Below are 17,219 nucleotides of genomic sequence, written 5' to 3' on the forward strand. Positions count from 1 at the left end.
TACATGCGAAAACTAGCAGCCAGCACTGCATAATGGGATTGGGGATACAGATAGATGGTGTTTATAAATATGTGAACATTCTTCTCCAGGTTTTGGAAGTTCTTAACTACATTGACTTTAAAAACAAAAATTTTGGACACCACGGTGTTAGCTGGTAATGGGGAATGCTGACACTGATAGCACAGAACAGCAGGCAGTCACAGAGTCATTCCTGTTTGGCCCTGGAATGATCTTGTTTCTCTTTAGTGAAAAGCCACTTTGCCTGCTGTGACCAGGCATGGCTTAGATAAAACCCCATAAAGACAGCATTTTTGAGAAGCCTTCATCTTAGAATATAAGCATGGAAAGTAGGAAGACCAGAATCAGAATAGAGTTAAAACTTTGCCCCGGATAATCCACAAACTAGGCCTTCATGTACACACAATCAAGAGTTGACTGTATTTCTGTTAGTGCTTATTATCCTGCTCATTGTGTGCTAGGAGAGGGGGTTATAAGCAAGGCAGACACCTAGCACTCGTTCCTGAGTGAAAAAGAACCGTGAAATAGAAATTTATGCTGGGTTATAATATTGTGCATTGTGATATTTTTGTTGTTGCGTTCTTTCATTTATAAGCTATCCATTTCTCCTAAAACATTTTGGCAGTCTCATTAATAAGTTGCTGTCTTAAACATTAATATAAAATAACATAACTATAAAGTACAGTTTTATTTTAGAATGTAACTGTACCATGTAATCTTTTAACATAACTACTTGAAAAATGCAGAATCTTAGAGTGTTCCTTTTTACAACCTTTGTGTTAATATGTTACCAGTGTTTAGAATCTGAAGTGTAAAGTTTTATTTCATAAGTGAATAGTGAGATTCTTAACTGCTAAGGAGACTATTAATAATTTATTACCTTGTCATGTGTTAACCTTAAATATAGTATTACTTTAACTGGTGTAATGCTTTACAAATTCCAAACTGAAATATTCCAGTATGTTTATAAACCATTCTCTTGGATTTAAATTTGTCAAATAACATAAATAGTACTTCTGTTCAAATAAGGCAAATGCTGGATTAAAGTAATGCTAGGACTTCTACTTAGTGGTGGTGTTTTGTTGAGGAATAGTCTCTGTTAACCTTGGAGAGTTGTAATGAAAATTTGAAAGACTTAAATACTATAGTACTCTTATTCCATAGAAATTACTCTTTTCAATTTAAAGATTGAGAACCTAGATCCCCGTGGAATTCAGTTGTCAGCTCTGTTCATGAGTGGAGTGGACATGGCCCTGTTTGCAAATGACGCGTGTGGGCAGCCAATCCCGTGGGAACACTGCTGTCCTTGGATGTACTTTGATGGCAAGCTCTTCCAGTCCAAACTCCTCAAAGCCAGCCGGGAGAAGACCCCGCTCATTGACCTCTGTGATGGTCAGGTATGCTCTGGATGCGCAGCACCTACGTGAGCTCCAGGGCTCTGTCGTCATTTAGGGCGAGTGGGACGGGGAGGAGCAGGTGGCCACCCTGCGGGCTAGTGGGACGGGGAGGAGCAGGTGGCCACCCTGCCTCTGCTGTCTTACTTGGAAGAAATAAAGCTCATTGGCATATTTATAATGAAATCCAGGTGACAAGAATTCTGTTTTAGGTTGGGCCCTGCCCCATGTGTGGCTAAATACCAGTTGAGTGGCTGTGATGAGCTGGGCCCTGGAAATGCTATTTAAAAAATCTTAGTTCAGAAATAAAGTGAATTTGGTGATACTGTCCCAGCTGTATCATGGGACTCACAGTTGCTCAGATTTTTTAAACCTTAGGCTCTGACTCCAAAACCTGTGTTCTTCCCACTGTGCCCCCATGCCCTAAAAGTATAGCCCGGTCTAAGAACATGTGTTCTAGGTGAACAGAGAGTCAGATTCTAACCAGTGTTCCCTGATGAGCAGTTGGTCTCTGGTACATGTGTTTATTAACAAAGGACACGCAGTTGAATGTTTTAGATTTCGTTGTCCACACTTGTGCACTTACATTTTTTTGCACACTGTAATGAGTGCGTGGCGGGCTGAGGCTCAGTCACCTCACAGGCAGCACAACAGAGGCAAGGTCAGGCAGACTGCCACACAGTCTCCTCATGAAGATCTCCAGGCTTCCCCTCGGCTTTCCTGTTTGTGAAATACTAGCTATCTGACCTAAGCACTTAGAACTGGTAGGAAAATCAAATCTTGAAATGTGACATGTACATTTACAGTAAAATATTTACCTAATGTAAGGTATGCTAACAGAAACGAAGGCTACAGAGTTTTCTGTTTGAATTTAGCCATTAGTTTTCAGAACCAAATACATTTTCATGTAATAAACTTTTATATTAAATGGTTCTTGCCCCAAGATACCCTGAGAAATTAGAAATTTTAAGTTCATATTTGCTTTTAAGATTATAAAGTATCTATTAATTGTCTTGGATGTTTGCTTTTGCAGTTATTTTTGCATTCTATAAACCAAGTATTTTATGGGTAAATACATCAATGTGTTTCAGCAGTTGATATATCTTATTTCTTTAGTGCTTGTTTCCGTTAGAATAAAACATTCTGAATCAAGTTTTTCACAGACCGGGTCCTTGATTTGTAGGCTGAGCAAGCTGCCAAGGTTGAAAAGATGCGTCAGAGCATTCTGGAGGGGCTAAACTTCTCCCGGCAGAACCACCCACTTCCTTTCCCACCACCTCCTGCTCTGCCCTTCTACCCAGCTTCCATGTATCCTCGGCACTTTGGGCCAGTCCCACCATCTCAGGGCAGGGGCAGAGGTTTTGCAGGTAAGTTGTGTCAGTAATTGAAATGACATGTTCATGTGGGAAAAATAAATGCTTAAACATAGCTTGTAGTACTTTCTAGTTAAGCCATGTCTTGCTATGTTGAGACCTTGTAGTGGTTAATCTCGGTTATGAAGTTTGTAACAACAAATTCCTCAAATTAGAAAGGAGCAGATGAGATCTCTGAAGAGAATGTGGGAAAGAGAGAGATGGGTCTACAAAAGCTGTTGCAGAGGCTGGATTTTAAAATTTGCCAATATAGCTAAAAAAAAAAAATAAATAAAAATCTCTGCTTGCTTTTTTGAATTAAGATGTTTTTCTCGTGTTTGAGGGAAACTAAAGTCATTAAGGTCAAAGAAGCCCTCTTCCATTAGCCACCTTCCAGGGCCAGTCATTGACCACACAGTTTTAGTGCCCTATTCAGATGGCCTTTCGCAGAAAGGACCCGTCCGTGGATGGGCGAGGTGACATCATAAATGATCGATGCAGGACCGTGTAGCTTGGTGATGAGAAGGGCTGGTAAATCCCCTCTTCTTGGTATTGTTATTATATAAAAATAACAACTGAAAGGAAAGGGGTCGCTCTGATGTGAAGCTCAGCAGTGACTGTCCCGTCAGGAGAAATTAACCCCCTGTACCCAGTCCCCTCATGGCTTCTCCCCTGTCTCTCTCTACCCTGGGTCTAACAGGAGTCTGTGGCTTTGGAGGCCCTTACGGGGAAACTGTAGCAACAGGCGCTTACCGTGCCTTCCGGGTGGCAGCAGCAGCAGGACATTCCGGAGCCTTCTCGGGCAATGACAACAGCAGGACTAGCAAGTTACAGGGCGGTAATTATACCCAAACCTTTTCCTAGAGCTTCTGCCTGCCAACAGCTTCTTTCACTCCATAATCTGGCTCCCAACTGACTTCCCATTTCTTTTCTTCCTTAACTGTCCTTACAAGCCACGTTCTCCAGTAAAATATTCTTTCTTCTAGGTCCCTGCTCTGACATTCATTGACTGCTCCTCTCCTAGACTCTGTCTGCCCTCAGGTCTCTGCAGCAGCTTTGCTGTGGCCAGTCTCTGCCTTTCAGTGTAGACCAATGAGTATCCACATAGAAAAGGGCCTTTCTGTGGACTTAGGTAACTCAACCATTGGCTCATGTTAATAGAATGAGTTGCTGAATAATACTCAGTGACGTTTCTTTTCTACTATTTTCTCTAATAGCCATCTTTTGGTAAAGATGATTGTGATTGTATAGAAGATTTTAATGCCGTAGTAGGATTGCTGGCACAAAAAGTCTGTTTTCGTCACAGTTTGTTTCATAGAAACACTTCTAAGGAAAGACCTAATGTTAGATATGTAAATAAGTGACTTTATTTTAAATTCTCACTACTTCTGTTCTCATTTGCAATAGGCTCACAAAGGGAAACAAAAGTCTGACATTTAACTTTGAAATTAATGTCTTGTGAATTTGCTGTCAATTGAAGCCTATGATCATAATCCAGCATTTTGGAACTGCAAATCTAAAACTGGTCATCAAGTCCACAGTACAGGGGTTATTCAGATAAATGTTTGAGTAACTTTTAGGATAGGCAAGCCCTACTCTCTTTACCCAGGAGTATTTTTCCAGCTTAGTTATGAGGCTAGCAAGATATGTCTTTTGTAGAAACAAGATTCTTAAATATTTAATGACAAATGCAGTCATCTCTCTGTAGGCTGCAGAAATTATTTCTTGTTTCCTGTTTGCAATTGCACGTCCATTTCTTGCCTACTATTTGTCCTCCTATCCAGCCTACTACAGGGGTGCTTTTTTGACCTCTGACTATTCATTGAGCAACTCTCAGTCGTGTTTACTACGTGCTTCTTAATTTGCTTCAGTTCCTTTTTTGCCTTAAAACTAAAGCTAGGTGGTAGCTGGGATAAAAGATCGAGGGAGTGTGGGGCATTTTAGTATGGCTAGTTAGGGAAAAGAAGTGATTTCTTAGACTAAAATGACAAAAGGAACTTGCTTCCTAACATTCCTAAAATTGTTTGAAACTCAGATTTACGCTGTTGAACCTAGTAGCCACCAGCCACATGTGGCTATCGAGCACTTAATATGTGGCTTGATCAAATAGAGATCTGTTATAAGTGTCAAATACGCATCAGATTTTAAAGACTTAGTGCAGAAAAAAAGAATGTGAAATATCTGAATAATTTTTTATACTTATGTTGAAATAATATTTTGGCAGATAAGGTGTATTACTAAAATTTACTTCATCGTTTTTTCTTCTTCCCCCCGCGGCTACTGGAAACTCCGAGGCCTGCTGTGCCTTTCTGTCGGATAGGCTGGCACAGGTGCCACAGCCGCAGTTGCTGCCATGGCCAGTGTTGAGAGAAGGGGCATTTATTAATAATCCACTCCACGGGCTAAAAAACAAGATGTTTGGGGCTTTGCTTTGTTTTTATTAGAAGTATTACTGTCAGTTAATTGTTTGGGTTTTTTTTTTCTTTTTTGGTAAGTCAGAAAACCATAGAATGCAGGCTACCAGTAATTAATAGAAGTTAGTAAATATAATGACTACTTGGAGCCCTACTTAAGGAAATTCTAATTTACCAAAACAAGAAGAAATAACAGACTACCTAGCTAAGGTAGTAAACTTGAAAGTATTTTACTTAAAGGGAAAAAAAGTCTTGAGTTTGCAGATTTATGTCTTGGTAATATAGATAGATGTGTCATGTGCACCCAGTGGCAACGCTTTATTCCATCTATTTCTGTCTAAATAGCCTTGAATAAATTTTGCAGTTGTAACCTCATTCAGTTGTCATGGGTTCTTTGAGTAGCTGACAAATATGTTTTACTTCCAAGTATATTTTTGGCAATAGCTTAAAATCAAATAATATGCAAAGAGACGTTCCACATAATAAAAATGAAGTCTTCAGAAAACATAGTAAAGAGGTTTTCTATAAAATATAAACCAAAATTGAAAAGAAAGTACTTGCTTGCTTCTCTTTGCTATTCTTAATTCTGTGGTTGTAAAGATTTTTTTTTTCCATGTATTTTTTTTTTTATGCAGGAGTCCAACCTATACCTTCTCAGGGAGGAAAATTAGAAATAGCTGGCACTGTGGTTGGCCACTGGGCTGGGAGCAGACGTGGCCGGGGAAGCCGAGGGCCTTTCCCCCTACAGGTAGTTTCTGTTGGAGGACCAGCAAGAGGGTAAGCTCTGAGCAATGCAAAGGTGTTTTGTATTTTTTAAAAAGCTTCTTCCTTGCTTTTTTCATGTATGAGTTTATTAGGAACATTTTTATATCATTAAATACATTCTTCTTTGACATCATTCTTGATAGTTGCATGGGATTCCATTTTATAGCAGTGTTATTATTTCCTTAATCAGGGATCTTTTTTAATGTTTGGGAAATTAGCGTTTTTAAGTTGCATTATTTTTGAAGTGAATGCATTGGATTTGAACAAACAAAACAGACAAATCAAGTCCTTGGAATAAGATGCTTCAAATACCATTTTTATATTTAATATTAAACGTCTGTAAAAGAGTTATGCATATTTACATTTGTCCTTTTTCATTCATTTAGACGTCCTAGAGGAGTTATTTCTACCCCTGTGATTAGAACGTTTGGAAGAGGTGGAAGGTACTATGGGAGAGGTTACAAAAACCAGGGAACAATTCAGGTAATAGTACAACATACTGTTTGTTGTTGGTTCCCTCTTAGATGATCTCACTTTTCTGAGCTAACACTCCTAGAATTGATGTTCAGACAGAGCAGTTACTGGTACATTTCTATAGCCGTCAAGCATCTAACGCTGTAACTGGCACATAGGTGCTCAACAGATGTCAATTTCTTCAAACCAAAATCATTCCAGTGTCATTTTTACTTAAGAATATATAGAGACTGAAGAAAACTTGGAAACCCTGGTGGCATAGTGGTTAAGTGCTATGGCTGCTAACCAAAAAGGTCAGCAGTTCAAATCTACCAGGTGCTCCTTGGAAACCCTGTGGGGTAGTTCTGCTCTGTCCTATAAGGTCGCTATGAGTCAGAATCGACTCGGCGGCATTGCGTTTGGTTTTGGTTTTGGAAGAAAACTAGATGGTGCCTGGCTACCAGTACTGACCATTCTAATCAGGGCCACAATAGATAGACCCTGATAGAATGGGAGGAAAATGTGGAACAGAACCTTGAGTTCCTGGAAAAGAAAACCAGACTTACTGGACCAGTTGAGACTGGAGGACTCCTCAATACTATTGACCTGAGATACTCCTCAAAGTTTGAACCAAAACTAACCCCTGAGGTTACCTTACAGCTAAATAACAAATTGGTTCAAAAGATAATACCACCCATAAGCACTGTGCTCCTTTAAAAAATCACTTACGTGAGACCAAATGGTCAACAGTTACCTTAAAAGATGAAAATGTAAGTGACGGGGAAATTCAATTAATGGACACAGAACAACCCAAAAGGAAATAATGGGAGTGTTCACACATTGTGAAGAACGTACCCAATGTCACTGAACAATTTGTGTAGAAATTGTTGAATGGGAGCCCAAACTGCTGTATAAACCTTCACCAAACACACAATAAAATGTTATTTAAAATAAAAATAATATATGGAGGGAGCATGGTCTCCTTTTCAGATACTGCAGCTAGAAGCGTAGCTGAGAATAACCCAGATGGCTTTTCATGATGTTCACATTATCAGATATTAAATGAAGTAAATGGAATCTAAAGTTTAAAAACAAAATTGTGGGTTTAAACTCTGGGACAGTACATCTTTATTCTCCTTCTCCTGTACCATTTTGATCAGTGCTTCTCTGAAAGAATCAGCTCACGAGGAAACAAAGGCACGTACAGGCTTCCCCTGCTATCCAAAAGTAGAGTGTTCCTGTGAAACCTTTCGTTAAGACAAAGTGGTGTAAAGTGGAGAAGAAATTATCATTAATTTATATGGGAAAAAATTTTGAGCGTTCCCAGACCCAAAAAATAACTTACCAAATCATATCAAATAACACATAAAACCTAAAATAACAGTAACATATATATAGTAAAAGCAGGAGGGATATGATAAATAAATCGAGCTAAGGCACAGATGCTCACGACACAGTTCGGAGCCATGGTGGCTTGACGCTGAGGTGCTGAGCGTGGTCTTGGGGAAAGAGCTGGGCAGTGCCACTCTTGCTGTTCAGGGCGCATGCTGCCTCTTGAACAGGTCGCAGCGAAACAAACACTGAATGCTATTTCTGCTTTTCGCCTTTTTTTTTGTAAAAGCGAAAATCCTCTTCAGATTTCTTTTGGTTAACGAAAACAGATACTGATGTAGGTCTTTTGTAAAAACAAAGTGTCGTAAAACGGACTTGTGAAAAGCAGGGGTTACCTGTACCTGTCTTAATTAAAGAGCATGAGTTTTCTTCTGCTTCATGTGTACCATAATAGGACCTGGGTCCTCATGAATTTCCCCTTGAGAATAATCTTTCCTGTCTCACTTTTTAAATGTGATGGTATTTCATCCAAGTTTGTATTTTTTCCCATGCTGTACATATAAAACATTAAGAGAACATTCTTACGGCTCATCATTAATAACCCACATTTGGAAATTTAATTGGCAAAGAGAAAATAAAAATTCAGCCTTTACCAAGTGATCTTAACATCTTGGTAATCTTTTACTTCAATGAAATATGTCAAATCAAGCACGAAGACTAAGCACCTTCCTTGAAAGCAAGGTCTAGGTTTTATTCTCTTGGAAGCACAGTGTCTAACAAGTAGGTATTCAGTAAGTTTTTGCTTTCCTCTGAGCTGCACCCTGGCCTTCCTCAGCCCTTCACACATAACGACCTCCTTTTAAACTGAAGGCATTCACAGTTTCACGTTAGGTTTATGAAAATCAAGAGAACTCTGATCTTATTGTTTCTCCAACCCAAAGCCCTATCCCCTATTGAGATGGCCCTGGTGTTGCCTTCATTGTCATCCTTAGTGGATACAAGGGGGCCTTTCCTGAGCTGGTTCTAGGGAATATATCCTCATTGCTTTCAAATTTTTATTTTAATATAAGACATAGATGCCAAAGCCCACAAAAAACATATGTGTAGCTTAATAAGTTACAAGGCAAGCACCCAGGTAGCCATCCCACACATGATGGAAAAGAATGTCGCCAGCCTCACCAAATGCCCTACCATGTGCCCTGTCTCAGCATCAGCCTCCTCCATCCCCCCAAAATAGCCACTTTCCCAGGATTTTATAATGATCTCTTAGTCATCTCTTCCTTATATGTCTTTATAGTTCTCTCACCAAGTGTGCATCTCTAGATACTGCAGTTGAGTTTTGTTTTAATTTTCTTTTAATTTGATATCTCTTTGAAGTCTCTCTTAATCTTTGAGTTTCCGTCCAGCCCTTTCTTTTCCCTTCAGTTTACCTATTGAAGGAGCCAGGCGGGTTCACCTGCAGACTTTCCCAGTCTGGATTTTGCATATGCGCACTCAGTGGTGCAGTTCAGCGTGTTCCCCTGTCCTCTGTACTTCTTGCAGATTGGAGGCTGGATCTAGGTGCTGTGCTGGACACGGTTCAGTCCCATTTGGCGAGACCATAGTTAGTGCTGTGTACGCAGTTTCTGGTTTTCTCTTTTTATGGTGTTAGTGCCTATTAATGCCTCAATGATAGATCCATTAATTCATTGATCGAGGATTGTAAGCTGAAGAAATTCTAATTCCATCACTTAACTGAAGTATTTTTATAAAGACATGCTTCCCATTGCCTACTGTAAGGTTACTCAGTGGTACAGTTCCTATACGAAAGGCAAGATAACGCTTGATTCTTAAAGCTCACATTAGCCCACTTTTGGCAAGCGGGAGCCCCTTTAAGTTGGCCCCTGAGTCCCCAGTAGTCTTTGGTAGCTTACCATCTGGTATGACAGGGTGGCCTGGGCTCATTTTGTGCATTGCCTGACCCAAACCTGGAATTAGCCGTTCCCCATAAAGCCCTGGTTTCTTTTAGTAGAAAATGGGATTTCAAGACCACAGTCTGGACACCAAGACATACTTATTGCCATGGGAGTGGTCGCTGTCTCTATTATTCTGTGGACAGAGCTGGGGGGAAAGTATATACACACACGTACAGGCCGAGTTCTGTTTCTTCTTGCATAAATATTCACACACACACATTAACATACCCATGAGTTCTTATTGATGCTTCAGATTCAGATTGAGGGCTGTGTACATCTTCATACATACATACACCTGTATATCTCTTCTTCCATACCAAATCACTGTTTTCTAGGTTTTTCCAAATCACAGAGCATGAACAGAGCTAAGAAAGAAAGGTGTGTGTGCGCATGTGCACACACACACTCAACATATATACAGACATACTTTTTTTTAATTCATTACTTCCTGAGTTCATATTGATGGTTCCAGTTCAAATGAAATAACATCATCTAAGACACTTGAAATAAGAAAATGGGGATGAATGCTTTCAATAAGGGAAACAAACTGTTTTCCATCATCCTTTCTGAGGAGCAGAGGTGTAGGCACAGTGTGCCACGTGAATGATGGGCATTAACATGGTTCTTAAGGACCCAGGGAATGAGTAAATTAGAATATCCTGTAAGTAATCATTTTTTTAAATTATATTATGTACACAATATATATAATAAGCTCAGAATAAATACTAATACTATCAACACCAATGTAATTACTGAGAACAGTTCAGAGAAAGTTTTTGTATGTGCTCTCCCTGTTCTCCCCCACCATTCTTGCATTTTTTAAAAATGTGGTCATTACTCATTATTCACTGATTCTGTATTTGCAAATTCGCCTGTTTAGTAAAAAGACTTGTGCTTTGGTGGTCGTTCAAAGACGTGTGCGCAAAGGGAGCAGTGACACTTCCCAGCTGAGGTCCAACAAGACTGGTTTGGTGTTTGCTTATTCAGTGTTCCAGGGACTTTATAGACCCTAACTACCACAAATAACAACAATTGACTTTATTTGTACAATTACTGGAGCCCTGGTGGCGTAGTGATTAAGAGTTCAGCTGCTAACCAAGAGGTCGCCAGTTCGAGCCCACCAGCCGCTCTGTAGACGCCCTATGGGGCAGTTTTACGCTGTCCTGTAGAGTCACTATAAGTTGGAATCGACTCCACGGTGTGGAGTTTTTTGGTGCAATTACTGTCTTCATTGTCTGAGCATATAGCCATGGCACTCTGTGTTTTCCCTTTCCCCTCACTGAGCCTTAGTTCTGAAAATAACCATGTTAATGCCCATCATTCACATGGCACACTGTGTCTACACCTCCGCTCCTCAGAAAGGACGATGGAAAACAGTTTGTTTCCCTTATCGAAAGCATTCATCCCCATTTTCTTATTTCAAGTGTCTTAGATGATGTTATTTCGTTTTCTTGCATGATGTATTGCTGTCAAAGATTGATGATAATCTAATTTTCTTTTTCTTTGCAGTCACTTGCCGGAACGTTTTTGTTTTTCCTTAAAAGTTTGGTAGTTTCACTAGATTGTGATCTGGCTTTGGATGTTCTGGATTGATAGACATTCAGGAGCACAGTGTGCTCTTTCCAAATGTAATTTCAAGTCTTATTTCAAAAACTTCTTGAATTAATAGTTTTTAGTATTTGTTGGTTTGCTTTGCTTTGTACTGGTCGTCTGGTGCTCAAGTTATTCTCATGTCAGTTCTCCTGTGCCTGTCTTCACTATTTCTCACTCTTGATTCCTTTTTATCTCTTCATTTCTACTTTTGAGATATGTCACATACTATAAAGTGTATCATCCAGTGGTTTTTTGTATATTAACAAGGCCGTACGACCATTACCACTAATTACAGAACGTTTCACCACCCGCAAAAGAAATCCCACACCCGTTTGGTAGTCACTCCCCATACCCCTACTCCACCCCAGTTCCTGGCAACCACTAGTCTCCTTTTTGTCTCTGTGGATTTACCTGTTCTGTATATTTTGTATAAATGGAATCATACAAAATGTTGTGACTGGCTTTTTTCACTTGGCATAATGTTTTCAAGGTTCCTCCGTGTTGTAGCATGTATCAGCATGTCATTCTTTTTTATGGCTGAATAGTATTCCATTATTTGTATATACCATGTTTTACTGATTCATTCATCAATTGATGGACATCTGAATTGTTTTCGCCTTTTAAAAATAATGAATAGTGTTGCTAGGAACACTCATGTACAGGTTTTTTGTGGCATATGCTTTTGTTTTTCTTGGGTACGTATCTAGGAGTGAAGTTGCTGAGGAACTGCCAAGCCGTTTTCTGCAGCAGCTGACCATTTTACAGTCCCACCCACCAGCAGCGTGGGAGGGTGCCAGTTTCTCCACAGCCTTGCCAACACTTGTTATTTTCCGTCTTTTTTATTATAGCTATCCTTGTGGGTGTGAAGTGATATCTCATTGTGGTTTTGCTTTGCGTTTCCCTATCTTCATTTCTTTCTGATTTTTAAAAATTTTCTTCATTTTCACCTTCTTCAGGATTTAAGGTGTTTATTTTATTCTTATGTTCTTTCTATTTTAATCTCCATTTCTGAAGTGATTCTTTTTATTTTGAATTCTTCCCTAAGTTCTTCTGCCTCATTTCCTAGTTCTTCTTAGTTTGATCCATGTTGTTGTTTCGTGTCTTATTATCTTGCGTGCTTTGTGTTAATATTCTACTATTTATTTATCAGTTTTACTCTAAATTGACATTTGAGTTGGTCCCAATTTTTGGTTATGTTGAATAAACAAGGAATGAACGTTGTTGTCCGTGCCTTTTGTGGACATGAGCACTGTGTCTGTTTGGTGTGCACCGAGAAGCGGGATGGCTGGGTTGTAGAGAATGTACGCATTTAGCTTCAGAAGGTGCTGTCAAATCTTTTCCAAAATGGTTGTACTGGTTTATGTTTTCATGAGCAGTTTAAGAGAGTCCTTTGTCAGTTACATGTGTTGTAAATGTATATTCTTACAATCCGTGGCTTGCCATTCACTCTTTTAATTTTAATCAAGATCAATTTATAGTTTTTTTCTTTTATGGTTAATCCTTTTTGTGTCCTGTTTAAGCAATATTTTCTATCTTAGAATCACAAAGATATTCACTTCTGTTTTCTTTTAGAAATGTGATTGCTTAGATCTGTGATCCATCACAATTTAAGATAGAGACAAGGTTCTTTTTATTATATGGATATCCAGTTGACTCAGCTTCATTTATTGTAAAGACTATCCTTTCCTCATTGAATTGCAGTAAAGTCAGGTGGCTATATATCTTCAGATATGTTTTCTACACTCTGTTCAATTCCACTGGTCCAGTTACCCATCCTTGTGCCAGTACTATGCTGTTTTAATTACTGAAGCTTTACAGCAAGTTCCCACATCTGACGTGTGTAAGCCCTTCAACTTTGTTCTTCAGTGTTGCTTTTCCTGTGCCAGATCCTTCGTGTTTCCATATACATTTTAGAATCACCTTGTTGACTTTTCTACTTTTGCTGGGTTGTCCTCTCATCCTGCCACTTCATTACAGAGTTTCTCACTTTGACCCTTTTCTCTCCATTGCTGTGGCTCCCACACTGTTGCAGTCATCAGCTCATGTCGTATTACTTCAGTGGCCCTCTATTTCTTTTTTTCTCCTCTCTTCTGGCTGCCCAGTTGAATTCATCTTGTGTCATTGTCCTCCCCAATCAAGAGCCATAGCATAGAAAACCTAAACTCCTGAACTATATGGAGAATATTTATAGGTAAGATTACTTGGCTCCCCTTCTTAAAAAAAAAAAAAAAAAACTATTGCTGGATGAGTAATAGTCAGTAGTCTGACGCTTAGAGACTAGACTTTCTTGAAGTAAGATTTAGCATTTACATGCCACCAGATATGTAACAGACTTCAGTGTGGAACTTTTACATCTATTTTTTTTTTATTTTTGGCACAATCCAGTGAAGTCAGACTCGTTACCATTATCAGAAATGGGTAAACTGAGGCCCAGTGAGGTAACTGACCCAGGGAAACATACGTAGTAGTAGCAGTGCTAGAATTGATTCTTTTTGCTCTGCCTGTGTCTCTGGTACCAGAGCTCTAGCCTCTTGCCCCTTACGTGCTTTGCACACCGGGGTGCCTTTCGGGCAATGTACTGATCTTCCCTAGCTCACCCGAACACCATCACTGAAACCACACGTTGCGTGGTGTGTGTAACATGCTGACTGAAATCTGTGATTGACTGGGTGCCTCAAATCCAGTTCAAGTTAATAGAGTAGAAGAAGCGCAGTGCATGCTGTGCTGGTAGGGGCCGTGGTGGGTATGGCAAGAACTGCCTCACCGTGGCTAAGGCAGAAGGGAGAAGCAGGCTGTAGAGAGGGAATGTGTTTCCAGCAGTTAAAGCTGGCATTCTTTCTCATTCTCCTTGCATCCTTCGGTGGATGGTTTGGTCGGCCAACCATCTCCTTCCCTGTCTTGCCCAGGAAGTAACTGCAGAGGAAGGCTCCCCTCAGTCATCTTCCAACTACTTCTCCCTCATAAACAGGCTCAGTTTTGTGATTCTTGCATCAAGCTTCCGTGCAGTGGATATTACTATAGGTATTTATTTAGTCCTGCAAGTGAACTTCCCCCTATTTGATTTCCCTGAGAGTGAGGGCTTTGAGGTTTGAAAGGATGTAGTTGGAATATTTGACATTATTTTTCTCCCCACTGTATTTTTATATTAATTATTTTTGCCAAGGTTCCATAGCATTGATTTCTGGAGAAGTGTACATTAGTATTTCTGAACTCTAGGGTTGGAAAATAGAATGAGAAGACATTGGGGGAAAATTGAGAACAGAGCTAAAAATATTTGATAACCCCTGACACTTAAGAGGTCACCCCTAAGGTGAGGCTAACAAGGTACACTCCCTCGGGGTCGAGCATGGAATGAGCTTTACTTTCAACAAGACAGATATCCTGGTTTTCTTTCAGAATAAGGGCTAGAAGATGCTAGAAGGTACCACCATATTGTATTGAAAAGAGAATGGGACAAGGAGGTGGAGGATCTATAACCAGCTTTACTTTCTGGGCTTCAGAGTTCTCGTCTGAAAAATGACAGTTCAAAGGCAAAAATCATTGAGGTTTTTCTTCAGCAATGAGTCAGTGTATGACAGTGGTTCTCAACCGTGGAGATTCTGCCCACAGGGGACATTTGGCAGTATTTGGAGACATTGTTCGTTGTTACATCTTGGGGGCGGGTGGGGGCGTGTGCTGCTGGCATCTAGTGGATAGAGGCTAGGGAGGCTGCTAAATGGACTACCATGCTCAGAGAACAGCCCCCACGGCAGAGAATCCTCAGGTCCAAGACCCCAGTAGTGCCAAGGTGAAGAAACCTGGTCTGTTACAAAAGCAACTGAAAGATCTCAAGCTGTCTTCCCTATTCCTCACAGAGAGACCCTGGTCGTTCAGGAAGTACGCTGAATCAGCCTTGAAATTCACTTTTTCCAGAGAATCATTTTTAAGTCTGTTAAAGAGGGTGGGGGAGGGGCCCATTCAGAAGAGTGATTTCACAATCGTAAGTAGCAATTATCAGTAGAGACTTGATTATTGACTGATGTTACCCAAAGATGACTTTGTTCTCCTTTAATTCCCATTCATCGGTAGAATGTGGGAGTGTGTGCTGCTGTGTATCACAAGCAGATGTTAAACACAGTGTTGCCTTTTGGGGGAAGGGGACAAGCTGAAATTTCAAAGTATACTTATTGAGAGGCATTTGTTATTTTAAATAGTACTACATAAGAAGATTAGATAGACCCTAGGTCAATTTGAGCCTCCTCGGACTTCGTTTACATTTAAGTTGAGGGAAGGGACAATAGGAGGGTATTAACTGAAATAGTAGAAGCTTCTACCAATTGAAGATGAGCCAGAAGCAGAGACAACGTGCATTATAGTATGCGTTAGTAGAAACACAACCCTGTGCCTATATGAACTCCTGTATTTGCTCCTGAATCTGTAAATGGTATCGTTGGGCCAAATTGGTGTTCTGTCCCCTGCTCATCAACAAAAGCTGCTTTATCCTTTGTTTCTTTTTTATCTTAAACAGGGTAAACCTCCTTATGCTGCTTCAGCAGAAGAAGTGGCCAAAGAACTTAAGTCAAAATCAGGGGAGTCAAAGTCCTCTGCTGTGTCTTCAGATGGGTCCCTGGCTGAAAACGGAGTGATGGCTGAGGAGAAGCCGGCGTCCCAGATGAACGGGGGCACAGGAGGTGTCAGGGCTTGCACCCAGTCTGAAAGTGCCTTGAATAATGACTCTAAAATGTGCAATACAAACCCTCACTTAAATGCACTAACTACAGACAGCGTTTGCCGTAAAGACGACACTCTTGAGGCAGCTGTCTTAAATAAAGAAGAGTAAACTTATTTTTTATAGAGGGTGAAGGATGTTGGAAGGGTAAGGATTTAGAAATATCTGGAAAGAAAGCCTACAGTTATGTACATTTTTTCCTTTCCGTAAGAGAAAAATGAGGACTTTGGAAATTCGGATCCCTCTTTGATATCAGAGATTTAAACAACACATTTTTAGTTTTAACCAGTTGTAGTCAAAATGCTACAATAAAACAAAACAAAGAAAGAAAATGAAGAGCATTTGACTCCCGCACTTAAAATGAAGTACACATAAAGTTTAAACTGGTTATGACAAAAGCCTATAGTGGTGTTTCTTGAACTATAAAGAAAACAAATTTTGGCAGTCTTTAAGTATATATAGCTTAAACTATAATTTTTAGCATTTGGCACCATATGTATGCCATTATATTTGATTTTGCATTACTGTTTCACAATAAAGCTTTGTTTAAGGCTTTGATTTTATGATTATGGAAAAAAAATAAGGCACAACCACAGTTTTTCTTTCTTAATGAAATTTCATCACTGTTGATGTGGTTCTTTTGTGTTAAAAAAAAAAGTGCAACTATCAAAACTAAAAAATTATAGAGTAATATTGCCGTTCTGCTGATTTTAAATATACAGTACATCATACATACTTTACAGGCAAGTTAAATGGAGATAAAGTTGAAATCATAGAAGATGCAAATGACCTTTCAAAATCAACACGATGTGTTCTGAAACTTCTTGTGACTAATACCATGCATCTGTGATCAATGAACTATGTGGTTTTGAATCGGACGTAGACCATTAGTACTGCTACTTGAGCTAAACTTCTGCATGGTTCATAATTTTTAAAGTGTGTAGTTAATATTATGCATGTTATTGTCCTTTCTTCCATTCTTACAAATATGTGCCCATTTGCAAAACAAAAAGCTAATAATCAGTAATAGTCCTATAAAAGATGTTAACTATGTTTAGTCATTGACTGATCTTGCTCTAACCTTAAAATTTTGTGATTATTGACCTCTGTTGCATTTATTCTAAAACCCCCCAAAAAATTATCTAGCCGTTTTGAATATCAACATTACCCTGGTGTATTCACTGCTGTATGCATTATTGTTCTTTGTTGCTGTTTTATGCCTTCATATTAGCAAA

General features: G+C 39.5%; 1 protein-coding gene across 1 annotated transcript in view; it reads left to right on the forward strand.

Moving 5' to 3' along the window:
• The window catches only part of FAM120A (family with sequence similarity 120A), a 189,423-nt gene extending 172,204 nt beyond the window's left edge, over positions 1-17,219 (forward strand). The window contains exons 13-18 of the mRNA XM_049896569.1: positions 1,206-1,415; positions 2,596-2,779; positions 3,465-3,602; positions 5,814-5,955; positions 6,330-6,426; positions 15,784-17,219. Coding sequence (XP_049752526.1) covers positions 1,206-1,415; positions 2,596-2,779; positions 3,465-3,602; positions 5,814-5,955; positions 6,330-6,426; positions 15,784-16,095 — 1,083 coding nt within the window. The 3' untranslated portion in view covers positions 16,096-17,219. The remainder of the gene's footprint in view (positions 1-1,205; positions 1,416-2,595; positions 2,780-3,464; positions 3,603-5,813; positions 5,956-6,329; positions 6,427-15,783) is intronic.

The sequence above is a fragment of the Elephas maximus genome, chromosome 9 (assembly GCF_024166365.1).
Source record: "Elephas maximus indicus isolate mEleMax1 chromosome 9, mEleMax1 primary haplotype, whole genome shotgun sequence".
Classification (NCBI taxonomy): domain Eukaryota; kingdom Metazoa; phylum Chordata; class Mammalia; order Proboscidea; family Elephantidae; genus Elephas; species Elephas maximus.